The following is a 26758-nucleotide window of genomic DNA, read 5'->3' on the forward strand; positions in this document are numbered from 1 at the left end:
AGGGCTGACCTTCCACTTCAGCTTCATTTTCCTGCTCTAAGCATTATATAAAACAATTCCCATAATATCCAGAAATTTACCTCTATTTTAAAAGAACCTAATAACTGAGCCATAGCTCCACATTGGGGGCAAGAGCACCCTCTCCATGAAGAAACTTCTTTTCACCTCATAGTTAAAGCTCTTCTGCCAAGAGGAAACATTCTCCCAACTCCACTTGACAAGCCCTACAAGAATTTTGTAGGTTTCAATGGAATAATTACTCATTTAGGGTTATAGAGGCCTCATCTACTCACTCTCTCCTCATACAGCCAAATTCAATACTCCAGGAGCTAGTCCTATGACTCCTTTTATAGCTCCAAGGTACAATATTCCTAGTGCAGTCTAATTAAGGCCATTATTAACCGCAGTATTATCTTTGACTATCTGCATGTCAATTCTCTCGTAATCAAGGCCAATATCAAGACATCCAGTCCTTTTGAATATCAAGTCCCAAAGAAAAAAATCTGCCAATATGATGTACTTTTCTGTTTGGAGCAAAGTCGATGGCTTTGAATTTTCTATAATTTACATCTGCTATATTCTCATCCACTTCCTTGGCTTGGTCATATTCCCTTACAGCCTATTTACATCATCCTCCCAGTCAGTTTTGTATCATCAGTAAACTTGGAAATATGCAATTTAGTCCCCTGTCAAATTATTAATACAAATTTTCATTAACTGGAATCCAAGTACCAATCTCCACTGATCAGGGCTATATTACTCCTTCAGATAGCAGTTTTATATACTTCAGATTAGATAGTGAGGAAGAGACTTTTAATTTATCACTAGTAGCAACTTAAAATGCTGTATATAAAAAACAAAAGAAAAGGCACAGTTGTTTTTTAAAATGCATACAAGGCATGTATTCTAAACTGGATTTCAGTCTTAGATGAAACATAGCACATTTACCAACAAATGCAATAAATTACTAGTTCTAATGGAATCTATGAAACATGGAATCCAATACAGTGTTAGTAAAAATGCTACATTTATCATTTCATTTTTGCAAGGTGAGTGGCAAACAAAATTACATAATACACAGACATACAAACTACCTTTTGGCCTTCATCTGTTCTCTCACTTTGCTGTACATTTCTAGTACTAAAAAGCAGAAAGGGGAGAAGAAACAAGTTAACAATTATTAATTTAATAAGCAGCTCAATACAAAAAGGTTTTCAAACTAGTCTACTAATGTTAGACTACACAATCTCTCTTAGTATTCCCAATGTACAAAATACAGCTATTAAGGAAGCTCTACAATACAAGGTCATAAAATTTCTCTGCAGAAAACACCTAGGCTGCTCACTAAATCTAAACCTGGAGAAGGAAGCACCAGGAACATACTATGTTGAAACAACTGGAGTTACACATTAAAAATACATTAGACTGAGAAACAAAGAGTAGGCCATATATCTCAGTATGTAGAGATCAAACTTAAAATTCAAAAGGACCGCTAGTGAAAAATCATCTCGTAATCTCACTCCTTAACTTGGGCTCCAAATACATTACAAGAGTAACGTAACAACACCACTGAAAAAGGATCTTGGAATAAAGGACATACATTGTTAACCAACCTTAGCCTCAATAAGACAAATTATTCTCAAGTCAAAACTTTGAAAAATCAGAGGCACTATTGCAGTGTGGCACTGAAGGAATTATCTGGAAGCTACGAGGTCAAGTTGCTACTGCACAAGTTGAATGAATTTTAAGCTTCCCTCAGAAGTCTCACTTTTGGAAAATAGCCAATTTACAAACAGATTAGTGATCAGTTTTGATCGCCTCATTATAGGAAGGATGTGGAAACTTTAGAAAGAATACAGAGGAGATTTATCAGGATGCTGTGTGAATGGAGTATATGTCTTATGAGGAAAGGGTGAGTGAGCTATGCCTTTTCTCTTTGAAGTGAAGGAGGATGATGAGACTTGATAGATGTGTACAAGGGGCACAGACAGAGTGAACCACCTGCACCTTTCTCTCCAGGACGGCAATGGCCAAAACAAGAATATATACTTTTAAGGTGATTGGAGGAAAGTATAGTGAAGGGATGTCAGATGCAGTTATTTTGACTTACACATAGTAAATGCGTGGAACACACTGCTAAGGGTGGTGGTAGAGGCAGATACATTAGGGACATTTAAGAGACTCTTAAATAGGCACATGAATTAAAGAAAAATGGAGGGCTGTGTGGGAGGAAAGGGTTAGATTGATCTTGGATTAGGTTAAAGGTCAGCACATCATGGATGAAGGTCTGTACTGTGCTAAACAGTTCTATGTTCTACATTAATAAAAGTAAGAGCAGCTCCTTAGTACAAGGTGAATGTCACAAATATCCTAAAGTTAGATTAAATGGGAAAATAATTGCTGCTAGTCAAAAAGCAAAAATGCCTATGGTGCAACCTGCATTGAAAAAAAAATCAGCAATCCATACAATAGGTTTAAAATTATACTTCCATGCTATCCCTCAAATATTATTCGCTCCACTGAAAATTTCTAAAATAACAAAGAAGTCCAGCTTTTAAAAATTAAAGTCACTCTTGTAGCAAAACAAATGCACAGATGGCAATTAGTTAACCCCCTCAAGGAAAGGACAAGATTTATTTCAAATGTATAATACTCTTCTTTCCCTTTTTCTAGAAAGTGGTCAAAATTTGTATCTAGTATGTATATTTACATTGCTGACCTTTGTGCTTCACACCTGGCTCTGAACTGTAATTAGCAGGAACCAGGGAAAGAAAAACAGATGTCAGTATTTTTTTAATTTGTCTCAAAAATGCCTTCAAAATGCAACGTTTGCATAATTTCACTGAAATTTAAAGTGATTCTTCAGACTGCAGCTTAAAAACAAAATACAAATCTGCTAGTAGTAGTAGAAATAATAATAATTATTATTATACTAAAGTAATATCAATCCACTAAAATCTCTATCCAGGTAATGAACGCAGAAAAAACATGTAACAAACTCCTGACCATGACCATGCACTCATGCACCCATGACCATGACAGCATTAACAAATAGCTCTGGATATCATTTCATTTTTCCTTAATGTGCTCATTCTACAAATAAGGCAATAAATTTATGGGTGGCACTGTAACTAGCAGCTAGCATAAAGCTATTACAGCACCAGTGACATGGGATCAATTCCACCACTGTTTGTAAGGAATTTGTGACCACATGGGTTTCCTCTGGGTGGTCCCATTCCTCTTTCAATATTTTAATTAATATTATATAAATTGCATGGATATAAATACAAAATTCATAAGTATACAAAAATATGAATTGCATTTAAATCACAGTAATATTATCACAGTATCCCATATTCCAAATCTATCATGTAGGAAAAAAGTTTGAATTATGAAATGAAATAAAGTACAATGGTTGTATTTTATTTAAAAAAATCTACCCCCACTACCAAAATGAGCTGGTTGATGAAAAAGAGAAAAAAAGTACCTTACCAATAATATTATAATAATGGTGCAGAACCATACTTTAATAACAGTTCAAAGATTATGAAAATAACTTAGAAAGGGTCCCCATAACATTAGAAAATCATGTTTAGAATCAGAAATTGAACAACGAATCTTCTCTAGATCAAGGTGCAACATAACTTCAGATAGCCGTTGAACATGAGTGGGCGGGGCAGCCTCATTACACTTGAGAGAGATTGCCCTCCTGGCCATAAGAGACATAAAGGCCAATACCTGCAAATTAGATGACTTCAGTTTTGTAATACTATCCTCAACAATACCAAACATGGCAGTCAAGGGATTGGGCTTAAAACTAACATTGAAGAGTACAGAAAAAGTTTGAAATACATCTTTCCAAAATTTTTCAAGGCTCGGACATGTCCAAACATATGAATTAGTGCGGCCTCTCCATTAGTACATTTATCACAGTAGGGGGAAATATCTGCGTAGAAACGAGAGAGCTTATCTTTAGACATATGAACTCTATGTACCACTTAGAATTGTAATAAAGAATGACGAGCACATAATGATGAAGAATTAATCAATTTTAAAATAGTCTTCCAGTTCTCTTCAGATAGGAGAATTTGTAAATCCTTTCCCCAGTCTCCTTTAATTTTATCTAAAGAGGCCTTTTTCAGTCCCAACAGCAGACTGTAAATGTGAGATATTGAACTGTTGTCAAAGGGTTTCAGATTAAAGATTGTATCTATTATATTCTTATCTAGGCTTGTAGGAAATGTATGTAGTTGGGATCTTTAAACATTTCTAGTCTGTAAATATCAAAAAAAGTGAATATTGGAAAGGTTAAATTTCGTTGAAAGTTGCACAAAAGAAAAATTCCCTCCGTCAAACAAATCCTGAAATTGTTTACTACCCAATCTATCCCATTCTTTAAAAGATAGGTCCATTAAAGGTGGTTTAAAAAAACAATTAGAAAAGATGGGACTCGAGAGGGAGAATCTCAATAAACCAAAATGTTTTCTAAACTGTAACCAAATCTTCAAGTATGTTTGACCACCACATTGTCAGTTAGTTTATTTAAAGATACAGGATGCAGGTGGTCCCATTTCATCCCACATTCCAAAGACGTATGGGTAATTAGGTTAATTGGTGACATGGGTGTAACTGAGTGATGTAGGCATTTTGGGCTGGAAGAGCTTGTTACCATGCTATAACTTTAAATAAATGAAAGACCAGAGAAGTAAATGATAAATTGCTGATGGAGTTATTTGAAAAGCAGTCAGGTTCAAACATCTACATATGCATGGTCAAACATGGAAGGCTAACAGATTCAGCTTAAATTTATTGGTTCACATCTTCAATGGACTACCCATGGAACATTGTTGAGGGAATTCATCAAGATTATACTAGCGGGGGAAAGGAAGAGTAATTTTGCTGGCAGTTGTGGATAATGGTACCTGGCAGACAAGGTCTGGCATACTGGTACAGAATCCAACACTGTTAAAAACTATATGAATATGAAGGATGAGAAAACACTTGAACTATCAGGATTTTTTAAAACCACACAGGAACAAAAAAAAGTATTTAACATAACTCAGTTTATTGCAGGCAAGGGGCACCATTTAGCTCATCAGTGCCACCAAGCTCAGCTCCTCAATCCAATGACATTTAGACAAACATTGCCTCCAAATGTGAAATACTTTATTGATCCCAAAGAAAATTACAGTGTCACAGTAGCATTACAAGATAGATAGATAGATAGATAGATACTTTATTCATCCCCATGGGGAAATTCAACTTTTTTTCCAATGTCCCATACACTTGTTGTAGCAAAACTAATTACATACAATACTTAACTCAGTAAAAAATATGATATGCATCTAAATCACTATCTCAAAAAGCATTAATAATAGCTTTTAAAAAGTTCTTAAGTCCTGGCGGTAGAATTGTAAAGCCTAATGGCATTGGGGAGTATTGACCTCTTCATCCTGTCTGAGGAGCATTGTATCGATAGTAACCTGTCGCTGAAACTGCTTCTCTGTCTCTGGATGGTGCTATGTAGAGGATGTTCAGAGTTATCCATAATTGACCGTAGCCTACTCAGCGCCCTTCGCTCAGCTACCAATGTTAAACTCTCCAGTACTTTGCCCACGACAGAGCCCGCCTTCCTTACCAGCTTATTAAGACGTGAGGCGTCCCTCTTCTTAATGCTTCCTCCCCAACACGCCACCACAAAGAAGAGGGCGCTCTCCACAACTGACCTATAGAACATCTTCAGCATCTCACTACAGACATTGAATGACGCCAACCTTCTTAGGAAGTACAGTGCACAAGTGCACAAGTCTTACAAGTGCACAAATATACAAATATTAGGAGATGCAAGAAAGAATAAAAAAATAAGTTACTTCAACAGTCTAACAGGAGGGTGGGGGGGGGGCAGGTCATCACTTTCCCGGTTATAGGTGGATTCATTTCAGAGCCTACTGGTCAAGGACAAGAATGACCTCATATAGCACTCTTTGCAGGAGCGCAGTTGTCTTAGTCCATTACTAAATGCGCTCTTCTGTTCAGCCGAAGTGGCATGCAGAAGGTAGGAAACATGGTCTAGTGTTTTTTTTTGGAAAATGACTCGTCGCTAAAGTACAACTGCCTAAAGAGGAGGTGATTTAAAACAAAAAATTTACCCATTTTCTAACACCAGGAATTAGGATTGTATTGTGGCATTTTTGAGTGGCCGGTTTGTCTTATTAACCAGAACTAACAATTCAAATTCCTTTAACGTCAGCATTTTGGATATGGAGTTTACAACTTGCTGTTCCAAGGATAAAAATTGATAATGGTCAAAGAGGACATACCAACAGTTCTTTAGCCACCTTTGGGAACTGAGGCTTTGCTGAGCTTCCTTGATGTGTGGGCTCAGTGGGGTCGGCTATTTATCCTGCACAAGCTTTCACATGGACAGGTCCATCCTTGCCACACTAGGCACTGACGTTTCGGAGCCTGTACTTTAGAATTCATAAGAATGGGAAGAGCTCAAGGAAACCTACCAGATGAAGTGGACATGCAGAGGGCATTTCCATCAGGAGTATTTAGCATGAGGGCTCAATATCAGAAGGGATAACCCTTTAAAACAGAGATAAGGAGGGATTTCTTCAGTGAAAATGGAGTGAACTTCGGGATTCATTGACAGAGGACTGTGGAAGCCAAGCCATTTGATGCATTTAAGGCAGAGATTGATACATTCTTGACTGGTAAATGGGCTAAAGGTTATCAGAAGAAGGCAGGGAATGGGTTTAAAAGGTTTAGCTATTATTGAATGGCAGAGCAGATTTGATGGGTCAAATGACCCAATTGTGCTTTTATATCCTGTATTGAGAAATTACAGTTAAAACATGGAAATTAGCAAGACCAAACTATATATCTATCAAAGTTTTAAAAAATCACAAATAGAGAAAGCTTGGAGACAGTGCGAGAGGGAGGATAGACAGGTGACAGAAGAGGGACACGCTCAGACCAACGAATTGAGATGTGTCTATTTTAATGCAAGGAGTATTATGAACAAAGCAGATGAGCTTACACCATGGATCAGTACTTGGAGCTATGGTGTTGTGGCCATTACAGAGACTTGGATGGCTCAGGGGCAGGAATAGTTACTTCGAATGCCAGGCTTAGATGTTTCAGAAAGGACAGGGAGGGAGGCAAAAGAGGTGGGGGCATGGCACTGTTGATCAGAGATCGCATCATGGTTACAGAAAAGGAGGAAGACATTGAGGGATTGTCTATGGAGTCTCTGTGGGTGGAAGTTAGGAACAGGAAGGGGTCCATTAACTTCACTGGGTGCTTTTTAAAATATAAACCACCCAATAGTAACAAGGACATCGAGGAGCAGATAGGGAGACAGATTATGGAAAGGTACAACAATAACAGGGTTGTTGTGGTGGGAGATTTTAAATTTCCCAAATGTCGATTGGCATGTCCCTAGAGCAAGGGGTTTAGATGGGGTGGAGTTTGTTAGGTGTGTTCAAGAAGGTTTCTTCACACAATATGCAGATAAGCCTATAAGAGGAGAGGCTGTACTTGATCTGGTATTGGGAAATTAACCTGGTCAGGTGTCAGGTCTCCCAGTGGGAGAGCATTTTGGAGATGGTGATCATAATTCTATCTTCTTTACCATAGCATTGGACAGGGATAGGAACAGACAAATTAGGAAAGTATTTAATTGGAAGTAAGGGGAAATATGAGGCCATCAGGCAGGAACTTGGAAGCATAAATTGGGTACAGATGCTCTCAGGGAAATGTACGGAAGAAATGTGGCAAATATTCAGGGGAATTTTGCGTGGCGTTCTTCATAGGTACGTTCCAATGTGACGGGGAAAGGATGGTAGGGTACAGGAACCTTGGTGTACAAGTCTGTTGTAAATCTAGTCAAGAAGAAAACAAGAGCTTACGAAAGGTTCAGAGAGCTAGGTAATGTTAGAGATTGAGAAGATTATAAGGCTAGCAGGAAGGAGCTTTAGAAAGAAATTCGGAGAGCCAGAAGGGACCATGAGAAGGCCCTGGTGGACAGGATTAAGGAAAACCCAAGACATTCTAGAAGTATGTGAAGAGCAAGAGGATAAGACGTCAGAGAATAGGACCAATCAAGTGTGACAGTGGAAAAGTGTGTATGGAACCAGAGGAGACAGCAGAGGTATTTAATGAATACTTTGCTTCAGTATTCACTATGGAAAAAGATCTCGACTATTGTAGGGATGACTTACAGTGGACCGAAAAACTTCAGCATTTAGATATTAAGAAGGAAGATGTGCAGGAGCTTTTGGAAAGCATCAAGTTGGATAAATCACGGGGACCAGACAAGATGTACCCCAGGCTACTGTGGGAGGTGAGGGAGGAGATTGCTCAGCCTCTGGCGATGATCTTTGCATCATCAATGGGGACCGGAGAGATTCCAGTGGATTGGAGGGTTGCGGATGTTGTTCCATTATTTAAGAAAGGGAGTAGAGATAGCCGAGGAAATTGTAGACCAGCGAGTCTTACTTCCGTGGTTGGTAAGTTAATGGAAAAGATCCTGGAGAGGCATAATATGATTAGGAATAGTCAGCATGGTTTTGTCAAAGGCAGGTTGTGCCTTACGATCCTGAATGAATTTTTTGAGGATGTTATTAAACACATTGATGAAGGTAGAGCAGTAGATATAGTGTATATGGATTTCAGCAAGGCATTTGACAAGGTTCCCCATGCAAGGCCTATTGAGAAAGTAAGGAGGCATGGGATCCAAGGGGACATTGTTTTGTGGATCCAGAACTGGCTTGCCCATAGAAGGCAAAGAGTGGTTGTAGACAGGTCATATTCTGTAGTCAGTCACCAGAGGTGTGCCTCAGGGATCTGTTCTGGGACCCCTTCTCTCCATGATTTTTATAAATGACCTGGATGAAGAAGTGGAGGGATGAGTTAGTAAACTTGCTGATGACACAAAGGTTGGGGGTGTTGTGGATACTGTGGGGGGCTGTCAGGGGTTACAGCAGGACATTGACAGGATGAAAAACTGGGCTGAGAAGTGGCAGATGGAGTTCAACCAAGATAAGTGTGAGTTTAGGAGCCGAGAAGTAATGTTGCAGCTATACAGGACCCTGGTCAGACCCCACTTGGAGTACTGTGCTCAGTTCTGGTCGCCTCACTACAGGAAGGATATGGAAACCATAGAAAGGGTGAAGACAAGATTTACAAGGATGTTGCCTGGATTGGGGACCATGCCTTATGAGAATAGGTTGAGTGAACTCTGCCTTTTATCCTTGGAGTGGCGGAGGATGAGAGGTGACCTGATAGAGATGTATAAGGTGATGAGAGGCATTGATTGTGTGGATAGTCAGAGGCTTTTTCCCCAGGGCTGAAATGGCTAGCACAAGAGGGCACAGTTTTAAGGTGCTTGGAAGTAGGTACAGAGGAAAAATGTCAGGGGCAAGTTTTCTTTTAAAAAATGCAGATAGTGGTGAGTGCGTGGAATGGGCTGCCAGTGACGGTGGTGGAAGCAGATATGATAGGGTCTTTTAAGAGACTCCTGGACAGGTATATAGAGCTCAGAAAAATAGAGGGCTATGGGTAACCCTAGGTAATTTCTCAGGTAAGGACATGTTTGGCACAGCATTGTGGGCCGAAGGGCCTGTATTGTGCTGTTGGTTTTCTATGTTCTATCCTTTCTAACTTTATTTTTGAATGTATTTCAGCTACATCACAAATCCAACGGGTAAATGTTAAATTTCATCTGATGTGCCATACTTTATAATTACCTGTATCCAATTTCACACCATTAATTTATCAACATGCTGCCTGTCATACACACTCTTGCAATTGAGTTCTTTGGATCATCTAACCTTTATACTTTAGTATCATTGTGAAGTCCTTAGTGCATTTCTGAAAATTAGAAATCCCACTCAACAAGTGCCTCACACTGAATACTTCACGCAACTTCATCAACTTCTCTAGTAAAACAAAATCTACAGATGCTGGAAGCCTGAAGTGAATTCAGAAGAGAATCAGAAGATTCATTTCAAGTTCATCATCTTTAATCAGATCTAGAAAAACTAGAAAAAACAGATTTTATAATTCTAAGGACACAGTCTTTGTCATCCCTCACCCTACTGCTGCTCGACCCAGAGTTGTTCCAACAGATGTTTAAGATTCTGAGAAAAGATGGAGAAGGAAAAAGAAAATCATGATACAATGGAAATTGATGTTACATGCAGATGAAGAATTGGAAAGGGACATATCATGAAAGATGGATCTGGAGGAGAAATTAAAGGGAACATCAAAAATACAATCCAAAAAAAGCTTGCAATCCTGAGCCAGAAAAACTGAAAAATGTCAACTCAAAAAGTGAACTACTGTTCTTTGAGCCTCTTTGGAAGAATACTGGGAGTGATTGGGAACAGAAAGCTCACTTTTGTGAGTGTCAACAAACAGGCATTCTGTCAATTTTCTGTGTGTTCCCATTGTAAATGAGACCACCTTGTAGCAAACAGAATATGTATAAAAGTCAACATCAAACTGGCAAGAATGACTGAGTCACTGTTTCCTCTAAACTGTGCGGGTGCGTGACACCACGGTAACCAAAATGCTCCCATGCACATAACATTTGTTGCCACACAGATGGAATAAAGAAAAATGCAAAAAAGTTTACAAAATACAATAGTTTCTCTTTGTACTGTATTTCATTATACAGTACTGTACAAACATCTTAGCACATATCTATAGCCAGAGTACCCAAGACTTTTGCATAGTGCTATACTAATTTTTTTGTATTGCACTGAACTGCTGCAAAAAACAAATTTCATGACAGATGTAAGTGATGATAAACCCAATTCTGATATGGGTTTCCTAATGTGGACAGAGTGGGAAGGGGACAGGGAAAGGGGAACCATGGTTGGGAAAAGGGGAGGAGAGAGAGGAGGGAGCGGGAAGCACCAGAGAGGTATTCTGTAATGATCGATAAACCAATTGTTTAGAATCAAATGACCTTGTCTGGTGACTCAGGGCTGAGTGCCTGCACCTGCGCCTACCCTGCGCTGGCACTCCTCTGCCACCTGTCCCACATCCCTCCTACGGAGCTCCGCACTCGCCATTCCCGACATCCTTTGCTCCTGCCAGATTTCCAAACTCTCTCTCCATCCCATGTTGACAAATACGGGGGGGGGGGGGGGGGGGGGTGAATACTAATTTCCTCATTGATTCACTTTTTCAATCAACTAGTGAAGATAGTCATCAATATTACTACGTAATTAATTTCATTATTCTACAATGAGTTTGAAGACAAATGAATCTTAATTGGTTATACTTACATTCTTTCCTTTTATAAAAGTAAAAATATTACATACCAAATGAATCTGCCTCCAGCCTAATTATGTGCCTTCAAAATTGAGCTCTTTTACAAGAATTTTGAGTACTCAAATTTTTTTTCACAGATAAACCTTGCAATAAGGAAAAACAAAAGGAACTACTTTCCACTAGCTTTGATCAGAATCAATTTATGTGCGCTCAGATTTGAAGGATCATTTTCTGACTTGATGTCTATGTTCAAGCAGTTTTCTCAGCCTATGCATTTCCAAGATTCCTTTTTAAATGAACCCTCTAAAAAGAGACCAAGGGGGAAAAAACCTGGATAAATACTACATTGAAGCATTTATTGATAGACTTTAAGACTATGCACCATTAGGATATATAGTAATACACAAATAATTTCTAGACCTAGTACAGTACACAAATGACCAATTGTACATTTAAATAGTATTTAAATTCGCTTTCTTCAGCTCTAGCTAGAAGTCAAATTTCTAAGTGAAAATAATTTTGCATAATAGGAAGTAACCAAATTTCAGATTGAACACATGAAAGCCAACTTCTAATTGACATCCAAGTTCATTTTTCTTTAAATCATTACAGAATGAATTCAATCACAAATTTGGTAAGGTATTGGGGAAATAGGAGTCACTGCCATCAAGCTATAAGGAGGCTTCAATGAGCTGGAACACTTGTATAAACCAGGCAATTTATCCAAATTCTTATTGCAAAATGCTACAATTAGAAAATCAGCACCACTGTACAATACAATTTCAGTCTTTCAATACAGCTCCTTGTTGGATGAGCAGTATTAATTCATTATATTTAGAAATTTTCAGAAGATGGTCCAGGTATGTTAAGCCAATGGATTACACCTTTGTGAAACTCAACTGCATTTTGCGATTAGCCTTGCTTACCAGGGAGACAAAGTTGAAGCTTCTCAACTGTAATAGCAATGTTCCTCTGGTGTACCCTACATCGGATTACTTCTTCACTTTGGTTAATCACCTAAAAATAATAAAAGCCACATTCCACATTATTGGTACAGTTGTACAACTGGCAGTAAATGCTAGCATAAACATATTCATTCTTACCTCTTTTCCCGCATCCTGAAGTCGGCGATTTGTGTCGGTTACCTGAACCTATAAAGAACCACAACTAGAAATGAAATGTAAAATGAAATCTAACATTTTAAATATTTACTTTAAAAATTATATTAGAAAACTCATTGAAAGATCCAACTTGAAAAACATCTGACAATAAGAAATAAAGTACCCAGCAAATTGCAACAGAACTTCAAGCCAATGCAAGCGGGTATGATGCCAATCTTTTCCCACATGAACACTTATTAAATCATCACATTGAAGTTCATTTTTCATCATTAATTCTTAGAACACCAAGTATTCCGCTTCATTTCAGAGTTCAATATTGCTATCAGGATTTCACTCTCCACTTCACTACAACAGTGTTCCAAAAACTTAGTTTTCATTTTTTAAATGGGTGTCGAGATACAAACTTGCCCTTGCATTCACAAGTATTAAACAATCCATTCTTTTAAGCTGCTGTAAATCAATATCTGCCTTTAAGAGGTTAGAACAGCTTTACAGTTTTAAATTTACAGACACAAACATGTTGTGTCAGTGGTACCTAAACTAAATCACAAGGAATAAAATAAAAATAGCATTATGTGACACATGGTTGCAATTTTTAAAAAAAATTATTTGTTTGTTTATTTTAAAGGATACAATCTGGCAACTGATGCCTCCAAACTTTGAAAAGGAATTTTCTAAATTTTAGACCTTGCTTTCTATTATTGTCTGCATCTCTTCCACCAACAGCCACAAGAAAATCATTTATACGAAAAAGAAAAATAACCATCACCAAACTGCATGTTAGAAACCTTCATATTCCATATACAAACAGCTACAGTAACCAAAGACCTTTATGCCATCAAACCTCCTACACCAATTCTAGAACCTATTAAATTCCCCTCAATAACATTAACCACATATATGCATTTCCGTTATCAATATACAAACTGACTTATTTTTCTTTCCCCAATGTTATTGTAATCATTGTGAAAGAGTTATTCCATTATATTTTTGACTCTTTCAACTGATGTTCCAATACATCTCAAGTTCCCTTCCTAAAGTAGTTACATGCCTTCTTTGGTGTCTAAGATAAATTCAAAATCAGGTAATGATGGATGCCAGGCAGGCTAATGCCCATGACAGAGCTGGCAGAGTTTAGAACTTTCTGCAGCCTTTCCCAATCCTCAGCAGTGGGCCCTCCATACCAAATAGTCATGCAGTAGTTAGAATGCTTTCCATGGTACATCTGTAGAAACTTGCAAGTTTCTTAGGTGACATACTAATTCTCCTCAAACTCCTAATGAGATATAGCCTGTTATGCCTTCTCTGTAATTGCATCGATACAATGTGCGCAGGATAGATCCTCAGATGCTGACACCCAAGAACTTGAAAACTGCTCAGCCTTTCTACTTTTGATCTCTCTATGTGGACTGGTGTATGGTCCCTCAACTTCCCATTCATGAAGTCCACAATCAATTCCTTGGTTTACCGATATTGAATGCAAGGTTGTTACTGCAATACCAATGAACTGACCCATCTTGATCCTGTACGCTTCATCATCTGAAATCCTGCTAACAATATTTGTGTCATCAGCAAATTTATCCTTTGAGCTGTATCTAGCCACACGATTATTGGTGTAGAGAGAAAAGAGCAGTGGGCTAAGCACACAACTTTAAGACGCAATAGTGCTGATTGTCGGTGAGGAGGAGAGATTATTTCTGATCCACACAGACTGTGATCTCTAGGTGAGGAAGTCAAAGATCCAGGTGCAGAGGCCCAGCTTATGGAGCTTATTGATTAGAATGGAGGGTATGAGTGTGTTGGAATGCTGAGCTACAGTCAACAGCAGTCTGATGCAGGTATTGCTCTTGCCCAGATGATCCAAGGCCAAGTGGAGAGCCAGTGAGATTGTATCCACTACAGACCTATTGCAGCAATAGGTACATTGCAGTGGGTCCAGGTCCTGGCTTAGGTAAAGGTTGATTCTAGCCATGACTAACCTCTCAAAGCACTTCATCACAACAGATGTGAGTGCAACTGGGTGATAGTTGTTGAGGCAACTCACGCTGCCTTTCTTGGGCATGATTGTCGCCTTTTTGAAGGAGGTGGGAACCTCTGACTACAGCAGTGAGAAACTGAACATGTCCTTGAACACTCCCACCACTTGGTTGGCAGGGGTTTTCAGAGCCCCATGAGGTACACCATCAGGGGCCTGGCTCCTTGCAAGTGTTCACCCTCTTGAAAGTTGTTCTGACATCAGCCTCCAAGACAGATCAGATGATCAACAGATGCTGCAGAGATTCACACAGCTGTAGTTTTATTCTCCCTTTCAAAGCATGCATAAAAGTTGTTGAGCTCATCTGGGAGTGAAGCATCACAACCATTCATAATGTTAGTTTTCACTCTGTAGGAAGCAATGGTCTGCAAACACTGCAAGAGCTACATCCGAATCTGTCTAACTTCAATCAGAATTGTTTTCTCACCCTTAAAACCACCTTCCATAGGTCGTACCTGGGCATACATTTCTGGATCATTGGTCCTGAATGCCACAGATCTAGCCCTTAGCAGACCAAACCTCCTGGCTCGTACATAGCTTTTGGTTTGGGTACGTCCAGTCTGTTCTCAAAGGCACACATTCATCCAGACAAGTCTTGATGAAGCTAGTGACAACTGTGGCGTATTCAGACTCAAAGATGAAGCCCTGAATATTATCCAGTCCACCAACTCAAAGCAGTCCTGTAAGCACTTCGCTATCTCCCTTCAACATACCTTCTCAGTCCTCACCACTGATGCTGTGATCTTTAGTCTCTGTTTACACACTGGGAGTGGAATTACAGCCAGATGATCAGACTTTCCAACGTGTGTGTGTGAGGTAGCATGGTAAGCATTCCTGATGGTGGTATAACAGTGGTCAAGTGTTGGCCCCTCAGGTTCCACAAGGGATAGGTTGGTGGTAGCTGTTCAGAGACTTCAAGGTGGCCTAGTTGAAATGTCATGCAATGATATGGAAGGCATCAGGGTGCACAGTTTTATGCCTGCTGATTACATTCCTCAGTTCTTCCAGTGCCTGTGTGACATTGGCCTGAAGTGGAATGCACACTGCTACCAGGATGATGATGGAAGACTCCCTTGCTTGATAAAATGGACCGCTAGAACCATCACATTTATGCACCACGAGTTAATCATAAAGCATACACGTCCTCTGCCTTTAAAAGATTCAGCTGTCCTGTCTTTGCAGAGAATTGTGAAGCCATCGAGCTGCAGTGCTATGTCTGAAATGGAGGAGGATAACAATGTTTCCATGAGAAGGTATGCAGCAATCCCTAATGTCCCTCTGGTACAACAATCTTGCCAAGGTCTTCAAATTTCCAGAGATTGTACATTCACCAGCAAGATAGTCAAGAGTGGTTAAAGCCTCTGTATTTCAATTGTACTTGCAGACTGCCACACCGTCCCCACTCGTGTGTTTTCTTTTTTTTAGAAGAAAGGGGAGTTGCGCTCGCGACTGGTGTCTGTCATCCAAGGTTTGTTGATTTTGAGTGTCAATCAATTTTTTAAAAAATATAAGTGTTCTTAAAACTATGTTCCTTACTAAGGTAAGCATGGCTGTGCCCGTGGATTTCAACTGTAGTAATCCTGAACGGGATTATTTGATGATTCCCATCAGAACTGCATGCAACAGTCACCCATTAATGGGACCACCTTAACTTGGAACTTTAAACTCTGAACAGATTATCTATGGGCATCTCAAAAAATAACCTCAAGTTTATCAAACCCCCTAAAAACTTTTTCCTTTATAATAGCTATAAGTGTAATGAATTTCCAAGACAGTTTTCTAAATTAGGAGACCAAAGCTTGCACAACTATCTATAATAACTGATATAAAAAGCACAATTTCTCCCAAAATCAACATCACCTTGTTTTATAGTGTAATTAAAATAGTAAAATATTTAGTTCTACATAGTAGTATTCTCACATAACACCAAGGTACAAAAATTATTTTGGGTAAATTAGCAAGAAATTGGGAAAAGTTCACATTTAAAATATAGGGTGGGGTAGAAGCAGTTTTGCCAGAAAATTTCAGATATTAAGATTTGGACATCAGCTAGCAACAGAATGCATACAAGGATGATTGAAGTGCAAGGCATTTGGAAGATTACTGGGTTACAGAGATGAAAGAACAGGGATAGGTTTTGAGGGGGAAAAAAAAACTTAAAATTGAGCAAATCATTGCAAGTTAGAACACAAATGGTAGCATATTAGATGACCACATTCAATAAAGTGCGACCACCCTTAAACTTCTTTGAGATCTTTGCCAGTAAATGAGTTGAGGCAGAGGTGAAGTTCAGTGATGATTCAGAAGCAACAATAGCTCACAATTTCCCATATGTTATTTGGACTTCAAAGGTCAAAATGTGACAGCAATATTGTGAACAGTCAAGTTCAATTTTTAAATAGTGCTAGGGAAAGGAATGAAGTCAATGATTAGGAGACAACTTTAGAAATTTCTAGCAACAAACTGAAGGAAAATTCTGCTCATTCAGTAGGGAGTTTATAGAAGCTGTCAGATAATTCAGTGGAGGGTTAAAGGGAGATGCCGGTGATGTAAAGCAAGATGAGCTTAACCCTCAGAATGGTAACTAAAGCCATGCTTAATGATTTGTAGGTTGGTGCCAGTTAAAATGCAGATGGAAAGGCATCAAAAGAGGACAGTGTCATCCACCACATCACAGACTATAGACAAATTAAAAAGGAAAAACAACTCTGATTACAGAGAAAATCTGCAGATGCTGGAAAACCAAGCAACAAACAAACTGCTGGAGGAACTCAGCAGGCCAGGCAGCATCTCTGGGGGAAAAAAAGCAGTACAGTCGACATCTCAGGCCAAGACCCTTCCGCAGGACTGTCACAAAAGGATGACGGTAGTTACTGAGACATTAGCAGAGGTCAAAACCTGACCGAAGGAATACAAAAATAACATTTCAAGAAAAGTGGGTAAAGATTTGGAGGATATCAGGGACTTTGCAAATTGCAGATGGAGCAATAACACTGGACAACAAAGAATTTGCTTTCTGAATACTTTTGAGATTTCTTATGGATTTCCGACTGCTGATAATGAAAATTATCATGAAATTTCCCTATCACGCACTTTTTTTAAAATTGTCTATATTTGATATTGCTATTCATAACTGATGAGAATAAATGATACCAAGATTAAGGAAGGAATTTTTGTTGGTCTAGAAATCAAATAGGTCATCAGTGACAGGCAATTCAAAGTACTTTTAGTGGGACTGGAGAAAAATCCCATGGAAAACATTCAAGGATGTTGTTGAATTTTTTTTTTAGCAACTACAGAGCACCAAACTACATGCTGCAAACATACAAAACTATGAAATCTAACATGTCACTCAAGATTTTCTGTATTCCCATTTAGAGTTCTTCCCTGCAAATCTTGGCACAACTAGTTACAAGCATGGTGAAAGGTTTCACCAGGACATTGTGGCCATAGAGAAAGTGTATCAGGGCAACTAGAATCCATCAATCCTGTCTAATTATTGTTGGGCACTTAAGCAAGAAGCATCAAACACCAGGTATAAATGAAAATCAAAACATTTTTAGCTTAGTTAAACAATTGCAAAGTATCAGCACCGTTATGCAATTAAGCACATTATATTCAATAAAATTTCTTGTTTCTCCAAATTCCTACGTGATACAAGTACTCTGAAATTATACTGTGTTCAGCTTCAAGGGTCTATCATAAACAAAAAAATCTGAGGGAGCAACACTTGCGAAAAAATTTGTTGTCCAGTGTAATTTGCAAGAAAATAAGAGTTAAGCTTTGGATTTTTGAAGAGAGATTGCTGGCAAGTTTGAAAATAGAACAGTATGGCAAAAAAAAACAGGCCCTTCAACCTTTTCACCTACTCCAAAATCAATCTAACCCTTCCCTTCCACATAGCCATCCAGTTTTCTTTCATCCACGTATCTATACAAGAGTCTCTTAAATGTCCCTACCGTATCTAACTCTACCACCTGCTCTATCCATGTCCTCCACGCACATACAACTCTAAAACACCTACCTCCAGTCTTCTCCCCCTCCCCCATACTGTCCTCTAATCACCTTTATAGCATGTACTTTTGTATCAGCCATTACTGTGTGGGAAAAAGGCATTGGCTGTCTACCTATCCCTTTTATCACCTGTCAGGTCTCCTCTCATCCTCCTTCATGCCAAAGAGAAAAGCCTTAGCTCACTCAACCTTTCCTCACAAGACATGTTCTCTAAACTAGAGAGCATCCTGGTAAATCTCTGCACCTTCTCTAAAGCTTTCAAATACTTCCTATGATGAGATGACCAGAACTGAACACAATACTCTCAAGTGTGGTCTAACCAGTTTTATTGAGCTGCAACATTACCTCATGGTTCCTGAGCTCAATACCCCAACTAACGAAGACCAACACATAACACATTTTCATAATTACCCCATCAATTTGCATGGCAACTTTGAAGGATCTATAGATGTGAACCCCAAGATTTCTCTGTTCCTCCAAGCCGCTAAGCATCCTGCAATTAACTATGTACTCTGCCATCAAGTTCAGTCTTCCAAAGTGCATCAACTTCAGTTGTTTTGAACTCCATCTACCACTTCTCAGCCCAGGTCTGCATCTTATCAATGCTCCATTGTAACATACAATAACCTCCTACACTATCCACAACATCACCAATTTCCGCCATCTGCAAACTTACCAACACACCCATCTACTTGCTCATCTAAAATAATTCATTTTAAAAAAATCACAAAGATAAGCAGTCCAAGAACAGATCCCTGCAGAACACCACCAGTCACATCCAAGCATAATACACTCAATCTACTGCCACCTTCTGCCTTCTGTGGGTAAGCCACTTTCGAATACAAGTTTCCCTAGATCCCATGTCTCCTGGCTTTCTAAATGCATCTACCATGGTGAAAGTTGTTGAATGCCTTACTAAAATCCACACACTCCATCCACCAGTCTTCCTTCTATTCATTTTGTCACTTCCTCCAAATCAATCGGACTCATTAGGCACGACTTGCCCCTCACAAAGCCATGCTAACTACAGGTTTCCCTCGCTATCCGAAGGTAGAGCGTTCCTATGAAACTGTTCATAAGCCAAAATGGCATAAAGCAAAGAAGTAATTACCATTAATTTATATGGGAAAAACTTTTGACCTTTCCCAGACTCAAAAAATAACCTACTAAATCAAACCAAATAGCACATAAAACCTAAAATAACACTAACATATAATAAAAGCTGGAATGATATGATAAATACACAGCATATATAGAAAGTAGAAATAATGTATGTACAGTGTAATTTCACTTATCAGAACTGGGAAGATTGAGCCAAAACCGATTTGTAGAGAGAAGAAAAAAAAATCGGCACGTACACTCATGCATACACACGGGCCCGCGCAAGGCTTCCTGGTCATGGTAGTCTTTCTCAGGATAAACACAAGTTTAAAGCGGGCGTCTTTTTTTGTAAAAGTGAAAATCCTCTCTTGGTTAGCGAAAACAGGTACTAATGTAGGTCTTTCATAAAAGTGAAATGTCGTAAAGAGAACATTCAGAAAGCAGGGGACACCTGCATCCCCAAATGATAGTAAATCTGTCTCTCAGAATCCTCTCAAAGTTTCCTCACCAGTGATTCAAGAATCACTGGACAGCAATTACAGATTATCTGTATTACCTTTCTTGAAAGAAAGAATAATATTTTCCAACCTCCAGTCATCTTGCACTACCCCTGTGGCCAGTGGATACAAAAAAAATGAAGAGTTCAGCAATCTCTTCCCTTGCTTTCTGTAATAACCTGAGGATATATTCCATCTTGCCCTGGGGACTTAACTCTCCTAATGCTCTTATAAAGTTCCAACCCTGCCTCTTTCTCAACTTCAACATGTTCCAGCACATTAGCCTGCTCTACAGTGACCTCATATTCATCAAGGCCCCTCTCAATGGTGAATTCTAAAGCAAAGTATTCATTAACAACATCCCTTACCCCCTACTCCAGACACATTTCCTCTTATCTCTAATCAGTCCTACCCTCACTCTAGTCCACTTCTAGTTCTTCACATGTGTAGAAGGCCTTGGGGTTTTCCCTAATCTACTCATTTGAAACAGATCGTAATGGATGTGCTGGTGATGGTGGTTGTGGAGGTGTGGGAAGATAATGGAAAATAAAGGGAAGCTGTTGGGAGAATTTAAATGGAAGTGAAAATTAGCTTTTTTTTAAAATGTGGAGAGTATAGCACTCACAATTGTAAGTAGATTGTAATAAGGAATATTAGATACAAGGTTTACAGCATCATTAAACAAAAATGCATTTAAATTTTTTATTTCTCTTTCTCAATTGAAATAAATATTCTTACCTTTAGCTTTCCGGCATTTGATCTCACTTTAAGCAGTTCAGTTATAGCATCAACAAAACCTTGATGATGAAAATTGCACATTTTTTCAATTTCTCGGTCATGATTCCGAATGCGGGCCTCAAGTTTTTCCATAAACCGCTTGTGTGCATTGGGTTGGTCATCATATACAGATCTAGTGAGAGAAATTTAAACCAGTCACAAACAATATTTTCTTCATCAACAATGAACAATACCAGTAACTTTGTTTCCTGCCACAGATAATGTTAAACCCAGAGTTCTTCCGGAAAATGAGGCAGATTTTCCGAATGTTCATGGCGCCATCTAGTGAAAGCTTTCATTACAATGGTGTTCCCATAGACTTCACCACAATTCATTTAGATTGCATGCACTGTCCCTCTGTATTACGATATCATATATATATATATATATATATATATATATATATATATATATATATATACACACACACACACACACAATTTGATTTTTTTTAAATCACCAATATTTAAAAAAAATTAGTGATAACATGAAAATGTGAAAACATGGGTTGAAACTCTTATTTCTTGCCATGTCAAAATAATGACTCAATATCCAAATGCAAATTACTGGACTAGATTTTAGTGTTAACATGCACACTTGATGTTGAGGTAATCACTGTAGCACTTACATGTACACATCCCCAAAGTAGAACTGGCTATACAAAAGTATCTGACACTGTAGAATATTACTCTCAAAGTGCAACACACGAGTCAACTCATCCCATTGAGTTTATGCCAGCTCCCAGTTAAGCTAGTCCATCAGTCCCATTCTCCCTCCCCTTGTTTCCCCCAATAGCCCTGCAGCAGATGTCCAACATGTCCACAAATTTCCACTGGCTGATAGAACACAAAAGATGACAAAGTTACCACACCAGCTTCATCATCTGTTAAAACTTACAATTCCTGAATGCTTTTCAAAGTCAAGAACAGAAACATTTGAAGCATTATGATTAATGTAAAAATTTTCTGTGAAACAAAATATTTCTGCATTATTTGCATTTCTTTCTTGCAGGTACCCAATGTACACTGGACTCTGGGCTCTTTGATCCTGCATGATCCACAAGCAAATCAAATTATAGCTCATCTGCATTACAGCTGTTCAATGTTCAAAGTTATTATCAACAAAGTACACATATGTCACCATATACAACCTTGAGATAAATTTTCTTGTGGGCATACTCAAATCCATAGCCATAACCATAATAGAATCAATGAAAGATGCCACCAACTTGGGTGTTCAACAAGTGTGCAAAAGACAAACTGTGCAAATATAAACAGCAAAATTTTGTCCCTGCAGAATTCACATGTCATTGACCAAAATTTTGACAGAACAAAATTCACTGAATTCATTAAAAAAAAGTAAAATTGACTTTTAAACTCACATTGACATATGTAGAGAACAAAAATTTGCTTTACAGAAAGTCATAATATGGAAATTTTTCTAGGAACACAACCCTTCCCCCCCCCCCACACTGCAAGATGAGGGACACCTGTAATACAAAATGTTCTACAAATCGGTTGCAAGCTCATGACATTGAAATTTTAGGTAGACATAAACAGTTCCAGGTTTTCTTACATTTTTATGGGTAAATGCTAGCGGTTTGTCTCCAAACTACTGGAAAACCACCAAGATTTCAATCTCCCCTCACTATGTAACAAATTGAAACAAGCCATATATTAAATATTACTAAAACATCTAATACAACAGAATTAGGATATCACTAGATTAAAACATTATACTAACTAATGTGGAATTAAAACAAAAATTGTACTAGGAGTAATTGATTATGTAAAGTGCATTTCTAAAATGCACAAATTTAATGCAAAGCTCAAAAAATTCAAAATGAATTGTTTTCAATTTTTAAAATGGAGGGGGCAAGTCTTCTCATGATAATGCGAACTACAAATCAACTTAAAATATCTATAATGTGGATTAAATATCAGAATCCAGAACGTTCTTGGCTAACAAAAGACATCAGCATTAACTTGTAAAATGAAGGCCATGTTTGACCAAGTTAAAGAACGCAGATTTTTTTTTCTTGACAAATTGAATGGAGTGGACATTGAGTTGCCCATCTGAAAAAATTGAGATAAAGTCAAGTTTATTATCATGTGCACAAATATATGTAAGCACACATGCAATGAAAAATGTACTTAACAGCAGCACAGGCATACATCATAAGCAGCATTTACAATAAAAAGACCATTTTTACAAGACAGAATCTTACAAGAACTATTTTACATCCCTGCCCACAACAGAGTGCAGCCACCATTCTCATTCATGACCTTGGTGCCATATGGCCTTTGTGAATCTCAAGCAAGACATTGAAAAGGCTTTCAATTGTTTCCTTCACTATGTACCTGTTTTCTGCCCCATTCTCTTCAAATTTCCTTCTGCTCATTGGTGAGCTAAACTTTTAGCAATTATTCTCTACACTCCCACATTTCCCTTCACTTTCCTCAATGATACATTACTACACATAGTTAAATTTAATAGCCAACACTGTTGCTTATATTGCATTCCCTTTAGTAACTCAGTTTTGATTCCATTTCAGACCTTTCTCTGATCTATAATGTCTCCTCTTTCTCCTAGAGTGACAGAGACCAAGACCACAAGAAAGCTTAATGGGATTACAAAACAGGACCAAGGTACAGAAACAGAGGCCTGACAGAGAAACTGGATTAGGATGATAAGACAAGCATTATGGTTAAAAACATGGTGCAATGCATGACACAGCAGAAGAAACTAATAATCATCACAATTTTTAATGGAACAAAAATGAAGATTGCACTGTGACATGAGTGGGCAAGTTCAAATGTACCATGTTTAATAAGGATTTACAAAGTTAACTGCCAGTAGGAACACCAGGAAATAATATTTCAGAAATTCAAATAAACAGTTATTGAACATTCAGAGATAATTGGGAACATTTGTCTCAATTAACTTGAATCTGACATTGAAATTATGAAAAATCCAGTTAGAAAATTACTATGTAACAGCATCAACACCAATGGAAACTAAATTTTGTTTAGAGATAAAACAAATAAGTGTATATGCAGTTTTTAAAAATCAATAGCTACTGCTGGTTTGTGATTAGTTTTAAAAGGTATGTGCCTCAATTCACTGCCACTAGAGGGCTCCCTTAGAATATTCAACAATTGCCACTGTTAGACAAATTTCTAACAATTTCCCAATATCAAGAGAAGATTGAGAATTGCTATACTATTTAGAGTAATGTTATCAATTTGCACATTTATAAGACATGGTCCCAAGTGGTCAGAGTTGACTGCCAAAGCTGAAAACAATTACTTACTTAGGGGATTTGGGAGTGGAGCTTGGAAGCAGAAGGAAATTTGTTCTGTTTCAATGATTAAAATTTAATCTACCTTGTAAAGCAACAAAAATATTATAATCCATGAATAGGTGGAGAAAGTGCCAGGAGAGTCAGTCCTCGGATACCCACATGATGCTGCTTCTGGAGTAATTCATACATCCATTCAAACAGGCCTCTGCTGTAGGTGAAGAGGTCTGCACGGGCCAAATACTCATTAAGGGCAGGGCAACTAATGTGACTGATTAACCTCCTGGTCAACAGTTCTTAAAAGTTGAGAAGACTTGATACTGACCATGTGGAGAGGATAGCTGGAAATTTTCTTTGTATCATCTATCCGTAAGATCATTTAAGTTATGAAAATTGCTTTTAGCCCCAGTGTGCCTAGAACATGCATTCATAGATCTCTGAAAACTGACCCACGGCCTCAGCTGTTTCTCAAAGCCCAAGTTCCTTGTCAGCACTTAAGTTAGACCCCAAAGAGCAGATTTTCACATACCAAATCCAGACTACACCAATATGCATTTTCTTACAGACGCACCTAAAATTCTGAATGTGTCTTCGATGCCACTGACTTGTCAGCCACAAAGAAGATCATTATAGCTAAATTACATGAACAGTGCCAAGTTGTACGTGTGAATCCCTGCAGCATCTGGTGAACCTGTGATCTGTCTCAGAAGACAATGTCAGAACATCCTTCAAGAGGGTGAACACTTGCAAGGTCTCAGGCCCTGGTGGTGTACTTGGTAGGGCACTGAAAACCTGTGCCAACCATCTGGCAGGGGTGTTCAAGAACATGATTAATCTCTCACTGCTGCAGTCTGAGTTTCCCCACTTGCTCCAAAAAGATCAACAATCATACCAGTGCCGAAGAGTGGGAGCAAATTGCCTAAACTATTGTCCAGCTGCACTTATATCAACTGTGACTGAAGTGTTTTGAGAGGTTGGTCATGGCTAGAATCAACCCCTGCCTAAGCAAGGACCTAGACCCTCTGCAATTTGCCCATTGGCACAATAAGCCTACAGCAGATGCAATCTCACTGGCTCTCTACTCAGCCTTGGATCACCTGGACAATAGCAATACCTACATTAGGCTGCAGTTTATTGAATACAGCTCAGTGTTCAAGGCAATCATCCCCTTTGTTCACATCAACAAGCTCCGAAACCTGAGCCTCAGTACCTCCCTCTGCCACTGGATCTTTGACTTCCTCACTGGGAAACCACAGTCAGTGCAGATCGGAAATAACATCGTCTCCTCGCTGACAATCAACACTGCCACACCACAAGGACGCATGCTTTAGCCCATTACTCTACTTTCTGTACTAACATGATAGGGCAGCTAGGCACAGCTCATTCGCCATCTATTAATTTGTTGATGACAAAACTATTGTTGGTAGAATTTCAGATGGTGATGAAGAGACATACAGGAGCGAGATAGATCAGTTGGTTAAGTGGTGTTGTGACAACATCCTTGCTTTCAACATCAGTAAGACCACAAAATGGGCTTCAGGAAGAGAAGTTGAGTGAACACACACCAGTCAGAAGGATCAGCAATGGAAAGAGTGAGAAGTTTCAAGTTCCTGGGTGTCATCATCTCTGAAAATCTATCCTGGGCCCAACATATCGATGCAATTACAAAGAAGGCACAACAGCAGCGGTATTTCATTAGACATTTGAGGAGACTTGGTATATCTCCAAAGACACTTGCAAAATTTCTAGAAGTACCGTGGAGAGCATTCTAACTGTTTGCATCACCGTCCGTTACTGAGGGCCGCTGCACAGGATTGGAAAAAGCTGCAGTAAATTGCAAACTCAGCCAGCTCCATCATGGGCACTAGCATCCCCAACACCCAGGACATCTTCAAAAGATAATGCCTCATCAAATAGCATCTATCATTAAGAAATGCCCTCTTCTCACTGCTACCATCAAGGTACAGGAGCATGAAGGGACACACTCAACATTTCAGGAACAGCTTCTTCCCCTTCAGATTTCTGAACAGTAGTGAACCATTGTACACTACCTCAATTTTTCCCCTTTTTGCACTACTTATTTAACTTAATTTCTTTAAATACATCTTATTGCAATTTATAGTTTTTTTTATTATGTAATGCAATGTACTGCTGCTGCAAGGCAACAAATTTCACAAGATATGCCAATGATATTAAACCCAATTCTGAAGCTAGAGCTAGCACAGGGATAAATTCTCCACTTATTCCAATGAACATCATTACAAACAATTGAGTATTAATTATATATAAAAACAAAAATATTTTAAATAATTAACATAAAAAGCTTCCATTATGGTTCATAGCTTAGATTCTGGTAATTCCCAAATGTATATTAAGTGGGAGGATGCCTTAATCAATTGTCCATTCTTCTCAGCTATTTTATGGGCACATGTTTAAACAGCGCCCCCAATCTCTTCCTCAATGGACCCCTTGCTAAGAAAGGATGTCCTAACATTGAAGGTGCTTCAAAGAAGGCTCAAGAAAATTATTCCGTGTTTGAAAAGCATCAGATGAGGAGCATTTGATGGCCCTGGGCCTCTACTCACTGGAATTCAGAAGAATGAAGGGGCAACTTAATTGAAACCTG

At 38.6% G+C, this 26758-nt stretch overlaps 1 protein-coding gene across 4 annotated transcripts in view; it reads right to left on the reverse strand.

Moving 5' to 3' along the window:
* The window catches only part of LOC140715379 (exocyst complex component 6-like), a 169959-nt gene that overhangs the window by 120156 nt on the left and 23045 nt on the right, over positions 1 to 26758 (reverse strand). For all 4 annotated transcript variants that reach the window (XM_073027471.1, XM_073027473.1, XM_073027472.1 and 1 more), the window contains exons 2-5: positions 20793 to 20964; positions 12390 to 12437; positions 12213 to 12303; positions 1095 to 1140 (exon numbers count right to left, since the gene is read on the reverse strand). In XM_073027471.1, the coding sequence (XP_072883572.1) occupies positions 1095 to 1140; positions 12213 to 12303; positions 12390 to 12437; positions 20793 to 20964 (357 nt within the window). The remainder of the gene's footprint in view (positions 1 to 1094; positions 1141 to 12212; positions 12304 to 12389; positions 12438 to 20792; positions 20965 to 26758) is intronic.

Source organism: Hemitrygon akajei, chromosome 23, assembly GCF_048418815.1.
Source record: "Hemitrygon akajei chromosome 23, sHemAka1.3, whole genome shotgun sequence".
In the NCBI taxonomy this organism is placed as follows: domain Eukaryota; kingdom Metazoa; phylum Chordata; class Chondrichthyes; order Myliobatiformes; family Dasyatidae; genus Hemitrygon; species Hemitrygon akajei.